The sequence below is a fragment of the Labrus bergylta genome, chromosome 3 (genome assembly GCF_963930695.1).
Source record: "Labrus bergylta chromosome 3, fLabBer1.1, whole genome shotgun sequence".
Taxonomy (NCBI): domain Eukaryota; kingdom Metazoa; phylum Chordata; class Actinopteri; order Labriformes; family Labridae; genus Labrus; species Labrus bergylta.
The window spans coordinates 24,648,681-24,670,642 of record NC_089197.1 but is presented as its reverse complement, the minus strand read 5'-3'; the positions used below and the strand labels follow the sequence as shown (position 1 = coordinate 24,670,642).

Sequence of the window (21,962 nt, the reverse complement as noted above, 5' to 3'; positions counted from 1 at the left end):
TTCTTTTTTGTGTACTTTCAAACGCAAAACGTATTCTTTTCAACGTCCGACTATATAATACAAACACAACCATTTGCGCCTCAAAGTGCTGTCACAGTGAAATCACAGAGAGGGTCATCTGCCCCACCTCCCTTCATGCCTTCGAGCCGCCCTGTTATTAATGGCGTCATCATTTTTCCTCTGCTCACTCTATTTCCCTTCTGATAGTGTGGCCTGCTTCATCGTGTTCTGCCATGTTTCTGTAATTGCTCCAACAGCCTGCCTTATGCTGAGCATATAGTTTTTTTGTGTGTGTGTGTGTGCGCCCCATCCAGTGTGCATGTGTGTGTGTACATATGCATGTGTGTGTTGCCTCTGTGCCCCCACCAGAGCCGGCTGTGAGTTTGTGGGGCAGAACCGAGCCTGCGGGCGAGCTCCACACGGAGCGAAATGACAGCCTCCAGGCCACCACTGGTTGATGACCGTGAAAACACTCGCGGTTAACGTAAAGTGAGCGAGCGTCTGTCACAGTGTGCCACTGCGCTTATGTGCAGCCCAGACAAGAGCCCCTTCTACGACTCCACTCTGCAGTGCTGCAACCAACAACAAAGAAACAACCCTACAATCCATAACAACAACCACTTCAGACATTTGAAGTACATAGCAAAGAGTGAGAAGAGCAAAACACTAGCACTGCTATTTGTCACGGTCTTTGGGGATAAATGGTTTTTCTTTACTTAAATTCTTGTGGGCAGGAGTGAAAGCATGAGTGCGGTTGTTGAGTGAACGCAGGGGGATGAGTGTGCAGGAGAGAGAATGCCTAGACTGTCACAGATGCCAGCCAAGGTCAGATAAAGTTAGGAGTAAGTGCTTGGAGAGCTCCATGAGCAGAGCCCAGGGTCTGCGGAGGAGGTGAAGGAGTGAGTGACCAAGAATGAGCCCCCACGCCTCTACCCATCATTAAATGAAGCCACTTAAAAGGAAAAAAGCAAAAAGAGCTATATAATGGCTTGCACACAGCACTTCTGCAAAACACTGATGGTATTATTTAGCCTCAAGAATAGTTTTGTTTTTAATGGAGACTCAAAAAGTAGTAAATATACATGCGAGGACATCTTTTTCACAACCCTGTGTTTTTACTCACCGGCTGAATTGCTTAATCTATCACATTCCTGCAAGCAAACTGGTCCCCAAAGTTAAACTGAGGAGCAATAAATTAAGTGCCAACATCATGAAGTAAGGAGGAATGATTGCAGGGCTGCTTTTATCAACAATTTAACCTCTCAGTGCAAAAATCTGATTTATTTTATGCCCTTTTGCATTTCTTTGACTTGCTCTAACTCTGAACGCACACAAATGCGTACACACACACACACACACACACACACACACACACACACACACACACACACACACACACACACACAAACACAGTTTATTATGCAGTAACATTACCAGATCCCCTTAGGCAGCTGTGCATCTCTGTATGACTGATGAGGGTAATTTCTCCCAAACAACAGAATGATCAGTTTGGTTGGTGAGCGCCACAGACCCTCCCTCCTCCTGTCCTTTCGTCTCTTCTGCTTATTTCTTAGCTCACAAAAAAAGGCAAGAGAAAGAAAGACATTTATTACAATGTCTGGTGAAGAGTCAGGGACGGTTCCTGCAGAGATAAATAGCTCCACCACTCCATGCATAGGAAGTAAAAAATAATCAAAAAAGAAATCATTCCATGCATCAGATCAAACTATTGAAGGTTTCCATTCAAACTCTGCTAATAAAAGACACTCAAATCCAGTTTTCACTTTGCCAGTTGAAGCTCGAGCTGTGGGGGGTTTCCTTATTTTTTCCTTGATTACCATAGGGATCCAATATAATACACATGCCACAGTGAATTAGCCTCACAGTACGGACTGAGCTGAGCCACAGAGAGTTTGTGCAGTCTGTATACCACGGTGCACCATGGGATACTGGGCAGAGAGTAGTTAGGACTAGCCTGCCTCTCTCTGTCTTGGCCTCATAGGTTCAGCCTCAGTGGGCTGTCTTTACCTATTCTCCCATCTGTCAGTCACACACAAAAACAAATTCACCTGTCGACCGGGAGACTGGGCTGAGCAGGGCGATGCTACAGCTGTCTGAGCCCGACTCAGTGCAGACAGGAGCGAGCCAGCGCCCTCCACTGGTGATGGAAGGCCCATTAAGATACTTATTACCCCACCTGACAGCCGCGTCTCCTCACCTGCACAGATCTGCCAGCCTAATGAAGACAGTCAGTATTAATACAGCACCCTGAACATGGGAGTCATGCCTCTATGCTTTTTGTGGTCCCCGTGTCCTTGATCACAAGAGCTCTCCAGTCTTGTAACAATATAACAATCCAAGCGATAAGAGACAGGCATTTTTAGCATGCCACTTGATTGCCTCAACAATGAAGCTATTAATGCTATATTATGTAAATGGTAATGGCCACAAACATCTAATAGGATAAAGGCTAAGTACAGTGCAATTTAATGCTGCTGACTTTCAGTGGCTGTTTGAAGGATGTTTTCAATTATAACCGAGCTAATTTAATTCATTGTTTCGCAGCTGAAAATGCATTTTTAAAGGTTGACTGAGTCTCTATTTCAGAACTCCAGTTTAATCAGTCATGTACATTGAACACTGGAACGTCCTCTAAAGAGATTGACAAAGTTGCCGGGGATCTGTGCTCTACGTTTTAAAGGAACACAGTAGCCTTTCCCTTCTCTTTTTTTCCCCCTCAGATGGCAGGCTTCAGTTGCGGAGGGGAGGGTGTTCATCTAAAAGATGAAAAGACCTGCGCCTTTAAGAGGGCTGTCTCAACTTTCCCTCATGCTCCCCCTCAACCATACAGACACTCCTCCTGTGAGCATTTGTGAGGCAGCTCCTGTCCCTTATGTCTCTTTGTGGAGAATAGAATAGACTTCCCAGAGCATCACAGGAGACAGGGCAGAGCTCCAGGGAGGACACCCTGGGTGCAGACCTCCACACAGACCTGGCCTCAACTACTTTGGATGCCCGGAGGACCTCAAGGAGAGGAGGAACAGACTCACTCAAGCTGGAGTAAAACATCAAACATCCAGGAGGTTGAACTTAACAGCTGGACAACCCAGGAGGTCAATTCTGAGTTGAAAGCGACATGATCAGCAGATCACACCGAACAACGCTGGATTGGATCTCTATCAAAAAGGTGGAGTCTTATTACGAGCTTTAACTTTCTCTTTAGAAAAGTTTTGTTTAAGAAGAAACTAATTCCTCCATATCTTTTGCAGCAGCTATTACGGATAAAAGCACCATAGCAAATACATAGAAATGAAGAAAAGAATCATTTAGATGAGTTTTTTTTTTTTTTACTCTCATGAATCTCCAAAGCACTTTCCAAATAGTTATTTGGGAGGCTACAAAGAACAACTTGTATGGTCCCCGCAGTGCTCTTAATTCACCAGCAAGGCGTTTATCTTATTTCTGCAGCTCTTTCTGAGAGCGCGTATTAAAGACTTCAGCGATAGTGCTCTTGGGAAGCGGGTAATATTTCTTATATGAAGACTTGAAACTTTACAGCTGCTGACTGGAGGGAGAGACTGCCACATACATGAGAAAATAATGTTACGCTTTTTTTTTTTTCACGTGTGGAAAGTGTCTGACTAACATTTAATTGGAGAATTGAGGACAGAAGAAATGTTCACAGGGTGTGGAGTGGTCAGCGGCCAGAGCCACTATCTTATCAGAGATGCTGTCAGGCCCCACCCAGGACTAGAGGTGAACCGACCAATCCAGATTGAGAATGGGGTAACCTCTGGGAACTGCTCAGTCTACCAGGATCAAACTCACTGCAATGCAGGCCAGCTAACGGTGGTAAACAATGGCTCCAACCTGCTGAAGCCAACGCAAGTACAAGTCCCTCCGCCTATCAAACTAGGGCAGGAAGGGTTCAAGAAAGTCTGCCGGACCGAGGAGGACAGCCCGTGTCCCTTTCCGGGACTGGCCTCAGGGGTGCTGGAGATGCGCGTGAAGGAGGGAAGTAAGATCCGCAACTTAATGGGATTTGCAATGGCGCGGATGCAGGGAGAGAAGGGCGTAAGTGGGGGAGGTATGAGCGGCGATGGGCTCAGACAAGTGGTCTTCACTGGGTCAGGTCGTGCTGTCACAAAGACCATCACCTGTGCTGAGATCATGAAAAGAAAAGTGGGCTCACTGCACCAGCTCACAAAGCTGCGGTACAAGGTGGTGAAAGAGGTGTGGGAGAGTTCTGAGGGAGGAACGTCTGAGATGACGGTGCACAGGACTGTTCCCTCCATCAGCATCCTCCTTTCCAAAGACCCGCTGGATCCCCAGGAACCAGGCTATCAGCCCCCAGAGACTCTCAGTGCACTGTGGGAGGAAAGAGAGGGGGTGGAAACTGGTGTCTTGCAGTCAGCCTGCAAGCGACCTCATGGACCTTTGCCATACAGCAGTTTCCCTCAGTGTAAGAGAGTGTATTTGGGGGAAGGAGTCTCTGTCGTCCCTCCTCACTGACTGGCTGAACCGGTATCAAACAGTGGAGAGGATTGAATCAGAGGAGTTCATTTGGCGCTGCCCTCCACTCAAGCACAATGCTGAGACAATCAGAACACTCACTCAGACAGAACAGCGCTTTGTCACAAGAACTGAGTACCAACTCCAGCCTCCAGAGGTCAGTTTGACTGGGACCTGTAAAGCTTGCCTCTGTACATACAGCATTTAAGGGATGTGTTTGTCTGCACGTCCAACATGGCCGCCCACTTCCACAGAACTGTGACGATGTTTACCACAGTGCTATAACATCTGAAACACGGACAAAAAGAAAAAGCCATGAATAGCACAGGTCCCAGTGAAATGTCGGCAGCCTGTGGACAAAATAATTTACTGGCATCATGTTACAATCATCTCTATTCCAACATGTTCTAATCTACAGTGTAGCTTCTAAAAATACATAAAGTAGAACTAAGGACAAAAAAAAAGGTTGAAGCCATTAAAGGTATGACAAATGGAAAACATACCAATTTTATTTGATTCATCATGAAAAAATTAATAAACTTGTTTTTTTCCCCCTTGGAAATGCTGTTTTGTACTTCATCTTTCTTACTCACACCGGTGAATTTGCAAAGCTCTGATTGAAGAGCAAATCAGTGTGCTCATCTTTTGATAAGAATAACCGCAGTGAAATTTGTCTGTAGAAAAAGCTGATTTAATGACAAAGCTGTTGATAAGGCACAGCCTCCTAAACCAACCCAGTCTGACAGATATGCCTGGGGCAGAAATACAAGCACAGATTATCATTAAGATAACAGCATAACATCACACAACACAGTGGAGAAAAGGATTAAAACTAGGCTTGACACAGCTTCACACTACAATGTTCCTGCAAAATATAAAAACCTAGGAATCACACGCTACTCTCTCCTTTCAGTCAATAAGCCGATCCACCCACCATTTATATTGTACAGTTCACTTTAAGTCTTCTCCTATACGGTCTCTCCTTTCTCCTTCAAAATCATGTGTGAACTATTCGCTCTGAAAAGTGGCACGTTTCCACAGAAACAACATGCATTTTGGTTTGACTGAAATACTTTATAAAACGGCTGCAGAGATTTTTCTCATTTGTTGTGCATTGATTGTCTGCAGTTTTCACACCATTTAGATACCATTTTGCACAAAAGAGGTACATTTGAGTAATTGCAGAAGCTTAACCGCCGCAGACATCTTAAGCAAATGGAACAGAGTTCAACTCCAACCAGAATAAAAAAGTGGAAGAAAGAAAGAAAAAGTGCAGGGAGGGTATCCAAATTGAAGTTAACGGATTCAAGATGTATGATGTTTCTTAAAAAGTTGCCCCAATCAAGATCGACAGAGAAAACTTTCCTGAGAATTATTTAGATAAATAAAAATTAATGTGTAAGAACTCCTTTCCTCTTTTTTTATTTTTTAGTCTATTTATTGAACATTTTAAGAAAATACAAACACAAAATAAAAAGGAAAAAAAACAAAAAAACAAAAACAAACTGGATCCTCAGGATCCATAGCAACAAATAAATAACTCAAATAATATAGTTCATGTTCAAAAGGGATAGGAAGAAGTTAAAAACTCTTTCCTCTTAATCGACCATGTCTTTTGGGGATAATAACTTTGACAAGGGAAGTCTTGTCTGAAGCTTTTACTGTTGATCTTAATGAAAATCTGCAAACGCAGATGTCAGCCTCGTGAAGTAAATTAATCAAAGTGACTCCTCTCTGGGGAGACAATTCTGTTACAGCTTAAAGCAGAGGGAAAAAAGGAGAGTTAACCCCTATGGGATAATGTTTAAATATAGTTTTCAATGAATTACAAATCGTGAGCCTTCATACAGTGGTCAGCTTGCACTTTAACAGTCTATGGTGAACATAGTGATTAACCTCCCTCTCGATCCCATTAAATGAATCAGAGCACAGCAGAGCATCCAAGGTTGAATAAGAAATGCTGCGACTGCAATACAGAATGTATGTAGCAAACTGCGCGTCCTCAAGACTGCAGGAAGGTTATCACTTTGTCTGGCTGTTATCACAGAGTTAACAATTTTCAACCCAAGAGCCTAGGACAGGCGGTCGGCGATGCAGGTCAAACAGATAATGCGGCTGTAAGTAAATTTCAAATCGACCTGTATCTGTTATCAAGCATTAAGAATTCTGGGCCAAGTGGAAAATGCAGCAGAGGTAATTAGGGATAACAGCAAAGCATACCTGAGTGAGAGAACAGATAAAACATACTGACAAAAGAATTATCCCCGAGCTAAATCCAATGTGGCTGGCAAGAAAAAGCATGGTGGAGGAGTCAACAGAGTGCATTATAAGAGTGTGGACAAGGTTATTCTCAAGCTCAGAGTCCATTTTGCCAAACACATTTGTTTTCAAAGATGCAGCCAAAGTGGATTTAGAGGAGATAGAGGCCCAAAGAAAAACCACTGTTAGTGTTTGGTTAGCTTCCTAATGTAATGTATGGATATACGTGTATAAACAGGTGCAGAGACTCCTTGAAGCAACTGCTCTTCTATGGAACAGCTGTTAAGGAAAACATTTAAACAGGGATTATTTACACCCCAAACCAACTCTCATTTCCTAAGGTGACTATAACTTTGATCTTCAAAGATATGTGATGTGTTATTACAGTGTTCAATATTGTGAGTGCAATAAATAAAGACTATAAATGAGTGCATATTTAGCTTGAACTAAACTATGGGTGTCTACTGCTCTTCTTCATGTTTTACACAATACCTGTGTTTAAATCATGTCACTCCTGAATCCAATATAAAAACATTTTTAAGGTACACCGCTAACTTGACACCAATAAGTCTGACTGCATCTAAATAATTTGGAAGCTAAGCCATTATACCAAGGCCTCTATCCAATAAGTAAAATGTATGCATGCTGGGTGAGAAAGCATGGCTTGGTAAAATAAACATTTTTTATGTATTTATTGATATAACCTCTGACTTTTGCAATCTGTTCATTGTGAACCCTAAGATTGTGTTAACAATGACTTTATGTTATATTGTGCAGCCCCACGGTGAGAGACATCTAACTGAATTCTTCAGAAAGTTGAAAAAAAATTGGGTTTCAACAAATGTTTCTTCAAAATAAGAATTTACAAAAGCATATTTTTTACTGAACTTATACTCACTAATATCTTTCCAGATAGTCATAAAATCATTAAAAAAAGGGTGACATTCTGTGAAGACTGACCAATCATCTGTTATGGTAGACAATAGGCTAATCTTTTGTTTACCAAAGCCAATAACTACATGCACTGAATGTGAATAAATTGACTTTGAAGTGAAAATAATGAAAGTGCTGGCACTCTATTTTCCCCTCTCCGCCGCTGCAGCAGATGAGAGTGAGGTCTCTGGGATGGTGTGGGAGTTCGCTATCTCCCAGCCTCCAGATGGCTCCGTCTTCTCTTATCTAGAAGAATGGGTGCTGCCTCAATTTTTCAACTCGCCTTATCTGGGAATCCTTTAAATTGAATATTTACTGGGCCTATGTTTTCTGCCTGTGTTAGCCCTCTGAAGTCGACATTCCTCTTGCTTGTCGAGACAGGCCAAAGGTTTTTCTCACTCATACACTTTCTTTGTCCGCCTTGTCAAGTAAAGGGACAGTGATTGATTATGTGATTGTCCAGAGAATGGAAGGTTAAGCAGTTGAGCAGAGAGCAGTGGGGACTTAATAATGGACGGCTGAAGAGGAAAAATGTTGAACAAAAGAAAACGTGCATTACCCAAATATGACATCAGCAGACCTTCATTTTAAGTCAGGAGTAAAAACAGATGAAATTAATCACTTTCCTAACAGTCTATTGTTTTGTGCACAGTGTACACTAGAGGTTAAGAGAACACTTAAGCAGCCATTGAAAACAACTCATTGCAATATGACTGGCTGTGGTCTATCTGCATAAACAAGCTGTGCCACAGCTACTCCCTGGTAAGTGTCTGGAAATGTCTTTTCAAAACCATTTTGTGAAATGCCTCCATGTTGGATTAATCAGCGCAGCTGAGGATGTAATTGCTGTGCTGAAGTCAAAGCTGTAAGAGCAGATAATGAACACTGACTACAGGGCTGCCAGAATCCAGGGCGCGAGAAATGAGAAGTTTGGAGACCAAAATGTCCTCAGCATTCTTTTTAAAAACACTGATGGAAAATGGGAGAACACTGTATTTATAAGACATTAAGTTAGTTGAAAAATTAAATATACTTGTGGGTATAAACATGCAATTGTTATTGCCTGTGACACCTGCATTGTACCGTAAGAATTTAAAAACAATGTGAATCGTAATTATATCTGCCTCTAGAACCTTCTTAAAACTCCCTCATTATTATTGTACATTTTTATGTAATCATGCATCTCTCAGTCATTTGAATCATAGAGCAGGTATTTATAAAACTAAATTAAATGAAAGACTGACTTTCAAAGGGAAAGAAAACCAATAAGGATTTTGTTCTTTAACTGTTGCTGCCCTCTGGTGGACACATGATTAGTTCAAAAACAAAAGCAGAAACAAATATATCTCTGCAGCTCAAGAGTGCATTTAGTTTATTGTACAGATCTGTACGGCCCCTTGCATGAAAATGTTTTTTTTTTTTAATCTAAAAGCTACTTACATGTTTACATAAATATACTAATGTCTGTTATTATGTGTGAATGCTACAACAATAAACTTGAGCTGTAGATATCAATGTGAGGCAGTGGTGGCCTAATACCATGCTGCTTTTGTCCTGTTTTTATTTGTTTATACTGTAAAGACTCTTTTGTCAATATCATGCAATAATCATACACAGGTAGGGTAAAATGTTGTGATATCTACATTCAAATGTTGTCTGTGGCTGTCTCTCTCTGTCCCCGGTGTAATTTGATCCCCATTTTCAGCACGATCAGTTTAACAACTGGAGAAATGAACAGCAGATTTACTATGCACCTTGTACCCTTGAAGTAGTAAGTGAATGAAAGTTTCTCTTCAAACAGTATGACCATTTAAAGGAAAATAACTTCACCAGCAGTCCTTGCATCAAATAGGAAAATACTATTATTATACAGACGGTTATGTATTATATTATATTGTATGGTTTGGATTATTTTCTCTAAATTAAAGCAAGTCTTTTTTTTATTTTTACTTGGCTTTAACTTTTAGTTAATGAAGCAACGCCTGCGAGCTAGTTCAGGTAGTCAACTCGAGCTGCACTGATTTCACACTTCACATGCCTCATTCTCAAAAATCACCTGACAACACCTCCTTCCAATCAGCTGTCTGTATTTAGGATGAAAGATTTCCAGTCCGTCCCTCTGCTCCTTTTATTGCCAGCTCTGACCTGCACCAGTACTGCACTCTTGCTCAGCCCTATCATCAAACCCAGCATCCTATTGCTGGCTCCGACTGGGGGGTTTAAGATATCATCCCATCACTCCTTACATTTCTGCAAGTAAATTAAAACTGTAAGGAGTGATTAAGTTGGATTGCCAAACACAAACTATGATCTGCTGCAATAAATATTAAAAAGGTACAATCGTGAGTTGTCTGACTTTATTTAAATGATGTCACAAAATATAACCTCAATTGTAAATTTGAATGGGACAGTCAAATGTTAGTATCTATTTAGAATTTTTAACATTGTTTATTTATAATACATTTTTCTTAAATGTTTATTGTTTTTTTTATGTATAATCATGTTGCTGTATTATCCATTGTCATAGTGCCAATAGTCCATTTCAGTTTATTTAGTGATCACAAACTCATTAATGAGAAGGATTCAACTGAAGTATTGTAATACATTAACTAAGTAAAAAGACATTCATGGATTTATTCACAGATATTGTTGAAAATGGGCCTTCTCTTTGAAGTTTGGCAATGCCCGGTGAACATAGTCAGTATGAGCCTAATGGAAAGTGGGATTCTGCATGGAGACTTTAAATATATAGATGCAAAGACTGACTGACAAAACAATTCTATACGTATTAAACACCTCAGCATTTGAATTTAAAAAAATCTCTAATTATAAACAGAACTCTGTAAATCTGATTTCTGTGGCTGATTTTGACATGTTTCTTTGGTTATTCAAATCTCACTTTTAAAATCTATTAATCCATCAAAACTTTAAACAAGTTGCAAAATTAAAGTTTCATAATTTATGTGCCGTAGTAATCAAGATAAATAACACTTGAGGCCAACAGCATTTCCTGCCCGCGTAGGGATAGTCTTTCCATGCTAGGTAAAGGGGTTTTACTAGTTATCTCTAAATGTTGCAACCGCACGTTTCAACAAATTCTCAAAAACAAAAGCTGCAGCCAGCATCCCTAATGACCAGATTTTGGCTTTCTGATCAAGAAATTCGCTTTAGCTTTAGGGATTTTTTATCTCTTCTATTGAAAGTCACTAAGGTCGCCAATATGACTAAATGATTTGGTTAATTTGAATTCAAACAGTGTCAGCAGGGGGTTCAGTCGGCACAGTGGGGGGATTGGTAGAGTGATATCAACACAGTTGTGATTATTCCATTGAAGCAGTAGGGTGCTCCAATCAGAGGCGAATCACTCTCCTCATTACAGAGTACAAGGCTGAATCTCAGTGGGAGGAACACAGAATCAGGCTTCCTATCTTCCCACTGAAATTAATTGAAATTCATTTGTGGCACCCTGATGCCGCCATCAACACCAGACTAATTCACATTTGTACAATCCAACCCGGATTAATTAAACAGGCACATTTTGAGTTTGAAAGCATATAAAGGCAGAGGTGGTCTCCTTTTGTCTGGGCTTAACAGAATCAGAAACAAAGCAAAGTATACTGTAGGTGTTGCTTCAGTAGAGTGATTTCTGAAATGTTCATAGTCTTGCGCAGACACAGAGGGGTTCAAGGCAGTATACCCCACTACAAGTCACTATACCCCATGTCAAAAAATCAGTCTGTACATCTAATATATTTGGACTGATGTTTTTTCTAAAAATAAGTAAAAGAAGAATGTTCTGCAGACAAAATCCTAACAAAGGCAAGTGTGCAGTTTATGGCCAAACACTATTTACACACCCCATGACTATTTTCACTAACTACTCCTGCAATGAACACAATATGCAACTTTTTTTGGTCAGCAAAAGACAACAACACTCAAAGTCAAGAATTGACAGCATCAGGAGAGAGATAACTTTAGCTCTGGGAGCTGAAGATATTTTCTTCACGGTAAAAGACAAAATAACAATGACATGTGAAAGACAACACTGGAGACTCTTGATCCCACAAATATGTCACTGGTAAGTATATGTGTCTTTTTAAAGAGCCCAAGTAACTATGCATAAGCTAAGAATTTGCACTGTCGAACTGCAGTATTTTTCACAAGTTTCTATCTGTTGGAAAATAGTGGCAGCCACCTTGGAATATTAAAGCCATCAAAAAATGATTGGTTTATGGAAGAAGGAAAACATCTTTCACTGATTTGTAGCTGCTGCCAATACACACAGCGCCTTCTTGAACCACTCTGCAACCTCAAAGCAGGACGAGTTGGTGATGGCTTTTCCAGAGTAGAGCTTGTTGCAATACGGTTTGTGTAGTCACATCCTCATTCTGACTATGAGGTACCTGATCCAGAACTGAGATCACATGCCGTTCGAGGTTACAAATCTAAAAGCAATATATGAACCTAGATTGCTTATTTGGCAGATCCCTTATTTCATTCAGTGCCTTTTCAACAGCTAGAGCTGCTTTCTGTGGATACATGTAGGAACATGCAGGAGCAGTGGAGACGAGGCCTAGACTATCTCATCCCAACATACACCTTAATAAATACCAACAAGCAACATGTAGTATATTTACAAACACAGCCAAAAAAGTTTTACAAACATTTTAGAGGAAACTTTTCAGCACTTACCTCATTTTGATGAGTGTCAGAATCCTCCAAACTTCTGTTTGGCAGTTCAAAAGTGTCTGTGCTGCAAACAGAAATTACTATTAGTTTAGTTATGATACTAATTTGGTACCTTTAAGAGTTTAACACATTCTGGTTTGCTGTTTGAATATGTTGTGTATACAAAACAGAAGATCTTGTTGTCCTGTTTGAACTGCTAGGCTTATATACAGGCCAGACCTCAAAGTAAGCAAATGTAGCTAATGTAAGAAATTCACCATTTATAATTTAGGCATACAGCCATTGTTCACAGTTCAACAAAAGTTCCACACAACTTTAGTCAACTTCGTTTATGTGATCTTTCAACCATAGTACATGTTGGGTCCAAACAGGAACTGAGAGCCATGGATAGATTTTACAACAGATAGAACTCGGACTAGGCCCCTCACAACCTTTTTTTTTATTAATAGGAACTTGTCATATCAAAATGTTTACATTTTTATTTACACATACTTTAAAGCCAAATTTCCAAGGCAATTTTCACCTGACCAGGTACCATAGTCTGCCATTTTTGGACATTTTTGGGCATTTTTTTAATTTGATAGTTTTTATTGAAGAGTAGGCCAGACTGCTAAAAGTAAACTATTATCAAAAGGTGGATATGCTATGTTTCGACAAATCAAGAATAATACAAACGAGAACAACGTAGGTCTTTCTAAGGTAGGATAATTATGAAGAGGTGTCAGATGTAATATCGCTTTTAGTCCACAATTTGAGCCTTTCCGATAATCGTATTGAACCAGCAGATGGCAACATCATATAAGTATACGCTGCTTTCAAATGCTTCTCGTAAATTACTAACTCCACGGAATATAAAGACGAATAAATAAATAGAAAGACAATAAACAATATACTGTATACTAAATTTCAGGAAGTTAGGTCGGCCGTGGATGGTGATGTTTACTCTGGTGTAATTGTATAACTTGAACCATTCATACACTCATTATACATCTCTAACTTTCCAGGCTGTTCGAGGGGAAGGAGGAACAGATGCAGAAGTCAAAGAAAATGAACATATCTAGAGCTATCCCCTACAAATGTTGAATAAACACTGGTATTTAAATGGCAGCATTAAGAGATCTCGAGCTACCTGTCGACAAAGCATGGCGGGATGCTGAACTTCAATAAACTAGTGCGGTTTTTCCGACAGTCCTTGAATGCTGCAGCCAGCACATCTGCCTGTTTTGAATGCTGTTAGGTTTGTTGAAGGCAACATTGGTCTGGGACGGAGAGCTGGAAAGTTCATAGACTACTGTTTGTGTGCAGTTGTTCAACGAGGTCGTCAACAAGTTGTCATCCGATGACCTGACAGGTGCGTTTTGAGTTTGTTGTTATTATTGTTTTGCAATTTTACAGATAGTAAACGTTCTTGAACATAAAAGTTGCATCTTTGCATCAAAGTTTTACAGTAGCCCAGAGAAATAGTAGTGCTATCAAATTAACAGATATTCCTACGTCATTTTAAATGTGTTTAGTTTGCGTACTGTAGCCCAGCTGTTATTTCTGTAAAGGTCTATGTGTTTTCTCTCTTAAAAAAATGTCCTCGACTGCAATAAATGATACATGCAGCCTCTGGATGACGATCATGAGGCTTCTGCTGGTGCTCTCCCTCTTGTGCCCTTTGGTTTCTGGATACTCTGAGAGAGACAGAGCACATGACTTGATGTCCAAATATCCTCTTATTGATGGGTAAACATGTTTATCATCCTGCCTACACTGCAGTTATAGTCATTTGTATGAATTTGTGAAATCTAATTAGTACGCCTCTTCATCCGTTTGTCTTTCCTCACACCCTGTCTCTCCATCTGTCAGTCATAATGACCTAGCGCTCCAGCTGAGGATACTTCATAACAATCGGCTGAGCCAAATTGACCTTCATAATGTCAGCAAAGTGGCAACCGATATCACCCGTCTCCAAGCAGGCCATGTGCAGGCACAGGTACAATAATGTAATAAATCATCAAATCCTAACACAGGGGTTCTTTGAAGTGTAAGTGGCTCCAGAGAAAAGTTTAAAAAAAAATGCATATTGACTTTATTTCAACTGTCCGACTTTTACATTCAGGAGCTGACCTGACCTATAATGACCTCCTCAGTAACTTGATTGTATCTCTTGTGTCATGTCCCCGTCCTTTTGTCAGATGTTTGCGGTCTATGTGATGTGTGGGGCCCAGGAGAAGGATGCTGTGAGGCTCACTCTGGAACAAATAGATGTAGTCAGGCGCATGTGCACTGAGTACCAGGACTTTGAATTGGTCACTTCTGCCCAAGGTACAGTATAGTATACCCCAAGGTGGGAATTCAGGCAATTAATACAACGTTATGTTGAGATGAAAGACTAATCGATTCTTTTTTCAGTCTAGTTAATTAATTTATGTAATCTATGCTCTTAAATATAATTATTATGTTCAGTCTGTGTGGGAAAAGAGCCGTGTTTACAATTATAACAATCTTTGAATTAAACACACTTGCCAAATAAAGGAACAACACTTGAAGATATTGTGTTTTCTTGTAGATTTCAATTTTTTTCTTTAAAATACTTTCTTAATAATCATATAACCCAGACAATTTCTGACCTTGTGTAAATTATTGTGGATAGATTGTTAGTACTCTATGTGTCATACATGTGTTTCTGTTGCTGCAGAACTAAAGACTTCTCAGATGAGACATAAGATAGCCTGTCTAATCAGTATCGAGGGGGGCCACTCCATCGACAGCAGTCTGCCAGCTCTGCGGATGTTTTATCAGCTTGGGGTTCGCTCCATGGCCCTCACACATACCTGCAACACTCCCTGGTAATTAAGAGATTGATTTCAATGCAAATAAGCATAGACAATTGAAGATAGAAATGTATGCATTCAAAAAGAAGTTTAGGGCCCAAATGTATTTTGTTGCTATGCAAAATGTATCAGCACACACGTTCTGCCTGAACTTCAAGAAGGGGTTTGGTTTGGCAATGGGCCACTGGACACATATAGTATTAATACTAAGGATCTACAACGATCCAATACTATGGAGCCCCTGAACACCCAAAAAGCAGAGAAAAATAAACTGCTGTCTGACATAATACAATGATCAAATATTTTTGAATTTATTTCTTTAATGCAAATAAGTCCATGTTTTTATTAACCTTGAAACTTTGCATTGCATGTAGCTGAATGTGCGCTAGCTGCCCCATTCAGATGCTCTAAAAGAAGCAGCGTTTAAAATACTGTTCTGTTTGTAGTTGTGACAGTAAAGGTACCAGATCTGCTCGGGGGGAACTTCGCCTGTGTTCGTATGATGATGTAGCTCATTGTGGTTGGCTGTACGGCAGAGAGTCGATGAGAGAGATGAATGTTTCCTCATGAAAGAAAAACAACTCAATCACACAGTCCAAACTGGCTTAAAGGCTTTATATGTGTGTATATGCGTGTATATCCTCTGAAAATAACTCTGTGAGTCATGGCTGTCTACAATGGGTGTAACACCCGAGTCCCACTGTCTGTGATGTTTTCTGAGTCATATTTTCAATTTGTTTACATCGTCGGGACAGCGGCTGAGTCCTCCCCTCGTGTTGTTTAATTGAGGGACTAGAGAAAAGAAGACTAACATACTGTACTCACTGCTTAACTGTGTTTCTAGATCACGCTCATTTCGGGTAAATTTACATGCAGTGTGAAGATATGAGCATAATAAAGATCACTAGCATTAGCATGCTAACACAACAATGCACCGCAAGTTGTTTTGGTTTCATGCTGGTGCTCAAGGGCGACATCTGCTGGATCAAAAAACCACATATAAAGCCTTAAAATGGTACACGGTTGATGAGAGTCCCTTTTGAACATATTTACATGCCAATATTCAGTGTTTGTAATGATGCCACCTTCTGGTAACAAAGAGTAAGCCTTGTGTAATATGTTTAATCAGTTTAACATTAAATGTACACAATGTGCACTTACTTTTTGCTGCGTCCAAAACATGTGACCACTCTTGTATTTAGTGGTTAAAAATGATCCATAGATTTCTAGCATTCATCCATATTTTCTGTCCCATACCCGCCAAAACTTCATCTGTAAACTCTACGACAAACAGCCAATCACAGTGTGCTACATCCTCATTAAAAAAACGTACAATCAATCATATTGTGTAATGTCACTAGCAGACGCAGGACCCCGAGCAGATCTGGGAACTACAATGGCACAAGAATGATTAAGTGATTTATTTATTTTATTATGTTGTATTTCAATGCAGGGCAGAATCCTCCTCAAAAGTTTATAATGTCTATCAACGACACAACAACAGTCTGACACACTTTGGCAAGGTAAGCTTTATATTCTCTCATATTAACTACTATACATAACTAACTAAAACAAGCTATTGTTTCATGACTCTGACTACGTTAATGATGTAAACTTGTTTGATTTTTTTGGGACAATATTTGAATAATATGATCTTCAAATTGTTTGATTTTTGTGGACATCCTGTCCAATAATAATCAAACTAGATGATGGCAATGTAAACATTTTGTCCGAGTTTAACGCCCGTCTGAAAATGTATTTGACTTTGTGCCAAGTATGAATGCAGAGACTCCAAGAAAGCCAGATACTCTGAATTGCAGTGTGACCTTTCCCCTTAGGGACTTGTAGTCCCATAGAGGCAACCACCATGTTGCATGGGGGGAAATCGAACACTGAAGTGTTAACCACGTTAACACTTCAGTCTTGTGAGTAGCCCCACGTCCGCCTAGCGAATCTCACTCAGAGCTAGTCCAGAAAAAAGAGACTCCCCTCGCTTTTTAGAAATTTGGTTCCCAATCCATGGCTCCGTTTGCAAAATGTTCTGCACATTTTATTATTCCCTGGAAGTGAGACACTTAATATAAATAAGATAAATTGCTTAACCCAAAATTGGACTTTTTGTCATCTTACATCTATTACGGCAAAACTGTTGGTTCCTCAACTGCATTTGAATGAGCGTGTTTGTATGCAATGCGTGTGTGTAACATCCCATGATGTTGGTTATATTGACTTGCTTCCTTTCAAGTATATTGTAAACTGTAGCTTACATGTATCTTCAATCTGTTTGCTAGGCTGTGGTGGAGGAGATGAACAGACTGGGAATGATAGTGGACCTTTCCCACACTTCATGGGACACAGCCGGGGCTGTGTTAAAGCACTCCAAGGCTCCCATTATTTTTAGCCACTCATCTTCCCACTCCATCTGTAACCACAGCCGCAACGTACCTGACTGGCTGCTGCAGGAGCTGGTGAGACAACCAAGTGACAAACTGCTTTCTTTTCTATCTTATCAATGAAATCACTGATGCATTTATTACATTATAAGTTATATTTGTACCCCTGACAGAGAATATGCGATCATTTTTCATTCAAAAGGATTAAAAAAAAAAATAAGAACCACTTTTCCCATAAAGCCATCTCACCACAATAATAGTCATATAATTGCTTCTTAATCAATGCAGTTAATCTGTGCTGATTTTAGATTCTTGTTCTAGTCACTTAGTTGAATGTGTTGTGTACAAGATTCAGGCAAGAAGTTGTGTTTTAAGCCTGACAAAGGTAAATAGAGGCTACTAGTGGATTAACATTAACAATATTGCTAAAACGTCAAACTTTATGCCACACAATTCTTTTTGTCTGTTTTGTCTGTTTATGTCCAGAAATGTTATGATACACTCAACTCACTATATATATCAGGATAGTGGGTTTCCAATAAGATTTTTTGGAAAATTTGTTATTTTTAAATTGTTATAAAGAAATGAGATTGAGAATGAGGCCAAAACTTGATTTACCACTGCCATGTCTTTACCAAGCGGCAACCTCTGGTCTTGAAAAATGAAAAAATGCGGAAGTGCAAAATCAAAAGCTGTTTTTACAGCATAGATAAACATGTTTACAGCTTGGTTCAGAAGACGTAAAAGGTCTGATTAGTTATTGCGATCACTGGCACACACACTGTACGTTGGGTGAACGGCTGATTTTGAAGACAATACGCGCTGCGGTCCGTCTCTGGCGCGTGCCACCAACGGCACTACGTCTCTGCTCCGTTTCAAATACACAGCGAGTCTATTTTCACCGGAGTACGCTGCAGGCACGCGTCAAACTGGACAGAATATGACAGCCCGGACAGGAAGTCAGACAAGGACAGAGCATCCGGTCAATTTCAAAATAAAACGAAATATACGGACTCGCGATCGTATTTTTCATCACTTTATCAACATTACGTCAAAACAGGTACCGAATTAACAACAATGCATCCTCAGAAAGACAAAGCAACATGTTATTTGCATGTTTTTCTCTTTATTCCCCCGGGATCTTGTAGTTCTCCTGTGATGTGTCATGAGTGCACTCTGCTGCGCTGACGTCCCAGAAACGCTGACGGACCGCGGCATGCACGGATTATGTGTGAATTGCGGGTTCGACTGAGAAAGCATTTCCAGCATGGCAGCGGCTGCCGATGAGCCTCCGGAACCCCCTGCCATAATAGATAGCTGACGTCACTCAGGCTTCATCCATTAATATTTACAGTCTATGGTCTTTTTCAGCTACTGATGTTGAACAAGAGAAGCCAAAAGCACATCCTATGCTGGTAAAAACAAGTATTGCAATATATTTTTTGTCCTTTATTTGTGTACATTTTTAACTGAATCATGAGGTAACGTTACATCCCTATTTATCACTGTTCATGTATTTCAGATATGCTAACAAATAGATTGGATTTTTTTTATCAGTGAAAACAACAACACTATATGTGACTTTTTGCAAGACTTTTTCAGGGATATAACTGTGCGAAGGCTGCTTCCATCGACAAACATCTTAAAGAATATTAAACGTAGTAATGTCTCATAAATGGCTGTCAAGTGCCCAATCATCTGCAGGTTCTAACTCTGAGGTTAAGTATAAGCTAACAACACTATCAATATTCTCTTGCTTGTGTCACCTTCTCTTTCTCCAAACCTTCTCTGAAGTATCTCTTTATTTTGTAAGTAGTCTGTGTTCATATTTAACCTGAGGTGTTTCTGAATGTTGTGTTGATAGTAGCGGACATCACTTTTAATGTTTATCTCGTTATAAAAATAGAACATTTTTTTAAACCATCCAGCTAAATTCTCATCTTATCTGATCAAACAGCATGTTGGCTAACATCCTCATGACATCCACGACCTTGTTGGCTTCATCCCTTCTGTTAATTTGGCATGTACAATTTATCAGCTTGTAGTGGCTGTAGATGAAGACCACATGTCAATGTGAATTATACAAATGAACATCCTTCTCTATTTTTACCTCAACTCACCTCTGGGTGCATGTTTTTTATTATGACAGATGTCTGTGTTTTTGCTGCAGCTCAGGCTTACTGGCTGTTTTGAAAGGACAAGTATTAACCTGATCTTTACCACAACTATAAATAATTGAGAGTAAAAGAGGCAGACATAACAGCTACTCATTTCCAAAAACTGTCTTAATATATAGCTTTTATTTTTGTTAGCGTCGCCTCACTTACTAAACGTATCGGTGCCAATTGCATGTTGTTGTGTTTATAGAAAAAGAACCGAGGGTTGATCATGGTGAATCTCCACAACAACTTCATTTCCTGCAGGGATGATGCCAACATCTCTCACGTGGCTGGTGAGAGTTTCCAGAGATGCAGTAAATATCTACTTGTAGTTTTTGTATTTCCTATATCTCATTTGATCCATTTTTTCCACCTGGCTTTTACAGATCATTTTGATCACATTAAGAATGTGATTGGAGCTGAATTGCTAGGAATAGGAGGGGACTTTGAGGGTGCTATAAGGTGAGAAAAACTCAAACATGCCAATTACTTGAAGCATTTTCATACACTGTTTGCAACAGTAGATCTAGAGCACCGTTATGCTTTAGTGGATTTATGGTATCATACCCTCAGAATAAATGGGGATGTGTTAAGACAGAACTTACTTACATACCAATATTATTTAAACTACAATACAAAGAAACACATGCCTATGTGCAGGTTCATTTCTGTCTTTGCTGCTTTATATTTATGTCTGGCGTTGAGCCAGATCAATGCCGCACTTGTTAACCTGTCATGCTATCAGCAATTTGGCTTTCACAGCTGTCAACAGGCTGAAAATGGTAAAAAAAAAAAAAAAAAAAAAATCAATAACTGTCTACTTCTGAAAGACATCAAAAAGGTCTGCTGCAGAAAACTCACCAAAGAATGGTTCATATGAAACAATCCAGTCCAGAAATAGTTTTATGTCAAAAACAAATTAAAAGCAACAGATTAATCTAAGTAAGAGTTGCTCTAAGTTTCTTTTCATAATGGTAATTAATCATTTCAGGAATTGTTTATTTGAAAGATAAAAATGTGCAGACAAATATTATTCATTTTTTTTGTTGACAGCTTTCCTCAGGGGTTAGAGGATGTGTCAAAGTATCCCGCCCTGATCCAGGAACTCCTGCAAAGGAACTGGACTGAGAATGACCTTGCTGATGTCCTTCGGAGGAACTTCCTGCGAGTGTTTGAGGAGGTGGAGATGGTGAGCAAGACGATAACTATGTTTTAAGCCAAAAAAAATCATCCAGGACAGTTATGTAATTGAAAATACATTTGTACACCATCGTAATACAGCCACACTTAGCGTCTCATTTTTTTACTTTTCTATCCAAGACAAGATTTCACCATAAACAATTATTCAGTTGATATTGTGAGAATGATTGACTGATTGTTGTGTCTTTTATTGGAAAATAGTTCAGTGAAAGGGTCAGAAATCGGAGAGATGGAGATAGAGATAGAGAGAGAGAGAGAGAGAGTGGGGAATGATATACGTTGAAATGAGCCACAGGTCAGATTTGAACCCAGCCGCCCTGTGCAAGGACTCCATTCTCTGTACATGAGGCCCACAACTAAACGCTCGATTGACTGATTCTTTATGTAAATATCCACAATATCTTTATACTGTATTTCCAGGTCCGTGATAACTTGAGGGAGAAAATGCCTAGTGAGGTCCAGATCCCCATAAAGGAAGTTCAGAACCCCTGTAGGCTGGTCCTCAGACCCCCTGACAGGAGAGGGCTGCCCTCTGACCAGACTCCCTCCTCTAGAGCTGACCAGAGACCAACAGATTTGATAATCCTGGCCTTAGTTCTGCTGCTTCAAAGACTACTAAAAATGGAATGAATACTTGAAAACTGGATTCAGCTACTTTTCCTTATAAAGCTTAATGAGACTGCTGCAGCCATGTATGGGTCATCTCAGCACTACACAGGTCATTATTGATCGATGAACACCAATACACATACTCAGTTTGAAGCCGCTACTTAAGGTTAATTTATTCAATCTCTGAATAAGATATATGAAACTATAAATTAAACACAGAGATATAATAGAATATGTAAAAAGCTCTGTTTTCATTATTATCGATTGATGATCAATCTTGTTGCTGTGCTGTTGGGAGATTGTTTGCAGAATTATGATTTAAAGCAGATTAACCCTGTTAAATAAAACTGCAGAGATCACACATTTTATTTAAACTTGTATTTTTTATT

General features: G+C 39.7%; 2 protein-coding genes across 2 annotated transcripts; both read left to right on the top strand.

The window, feature by feature from the left end:
- The first annotated feature begins 2,851 nt into the window (after positions 1-2,851).
- Positions 2,852-5,074, top strand: LOC109996172 (uncharacterized). Its single transcript, XM_065953005.1, has one exon. It carries the CDS (start codon positions 3,676-3,678, stop codon positions 4,510-4,512), a length of 837 nt encoding a protein of 278 aa, XP_065809077.1. The 5' UTR covers positions 2,852-3,675; the 3' UTR covers positions 4,513-5,074.
- An 8,515-nt stretch (positions 5,075-13,589) lies between these two features.
- Positions 13,590-21,934, top strand: dpep2 (dipeptidase 2). The gene is made up of 11 exons (XM_020632176.3): positions 13,590-13,744; positions 14,002-14,121; positions 14,245-14,371; positions 14,574-14,703; positions 15,077-15,227; positions 16,666-16,735; positions 17,504-17,680; positions 19,973-20,057; positions 20,151-20,226; positions 20,818-20,953; positions 21,385-21,934. Exons 2-11 carry the CDS (start codon positions 14,009-14,011, stop codon positions 21,592-21,594), a joined length of 1,275 nt encoding a protein of 424 aa, XP_020487832.1. The 5' UTR covers positions 13,590-13,744; positions 14,002-14,008; the 3' UTR covers positions 21,595-21,934.
- Positions 21,935-21,962: the final 28 nt, after the last annotated feature.

What these genes read in the sequence shown, in the direction of transcription:
- LOC109996172 (XM_065953005.1), top strand. Translation starts at nt 3,676, where the DNA reads ATGTTCACAGGGTGTGGAGTGGTCAGCGGCCAGAGCCACTATCTTATC.
- dpep2 (XM_020632176.3), top strand. Translation starts at nt 14,009, where the DNA reads ATGACGATCATGAGGCTTCTGCTGGTGCTCTCCCTCTTGTGCCCTTTG. An exon ending in CAGGCCATGTGCAGGCACAG is followed by an intron (nt 14,372 to 14,573) that starts GTACAATAATGT and finishes TCCTTTTGTCAG; the next exon opens with ATGTTTGCGGTCTATGTGAT. An exon ending in ACTGGCTGCTGCAGGAGCTG is followed by an intron (nt 17,681 to 19,972) that starts GTGAGACAACCA and finishes TTGTGTTTATAG; the next exon opens with AAAAAGAACCGAGGGTTGAT.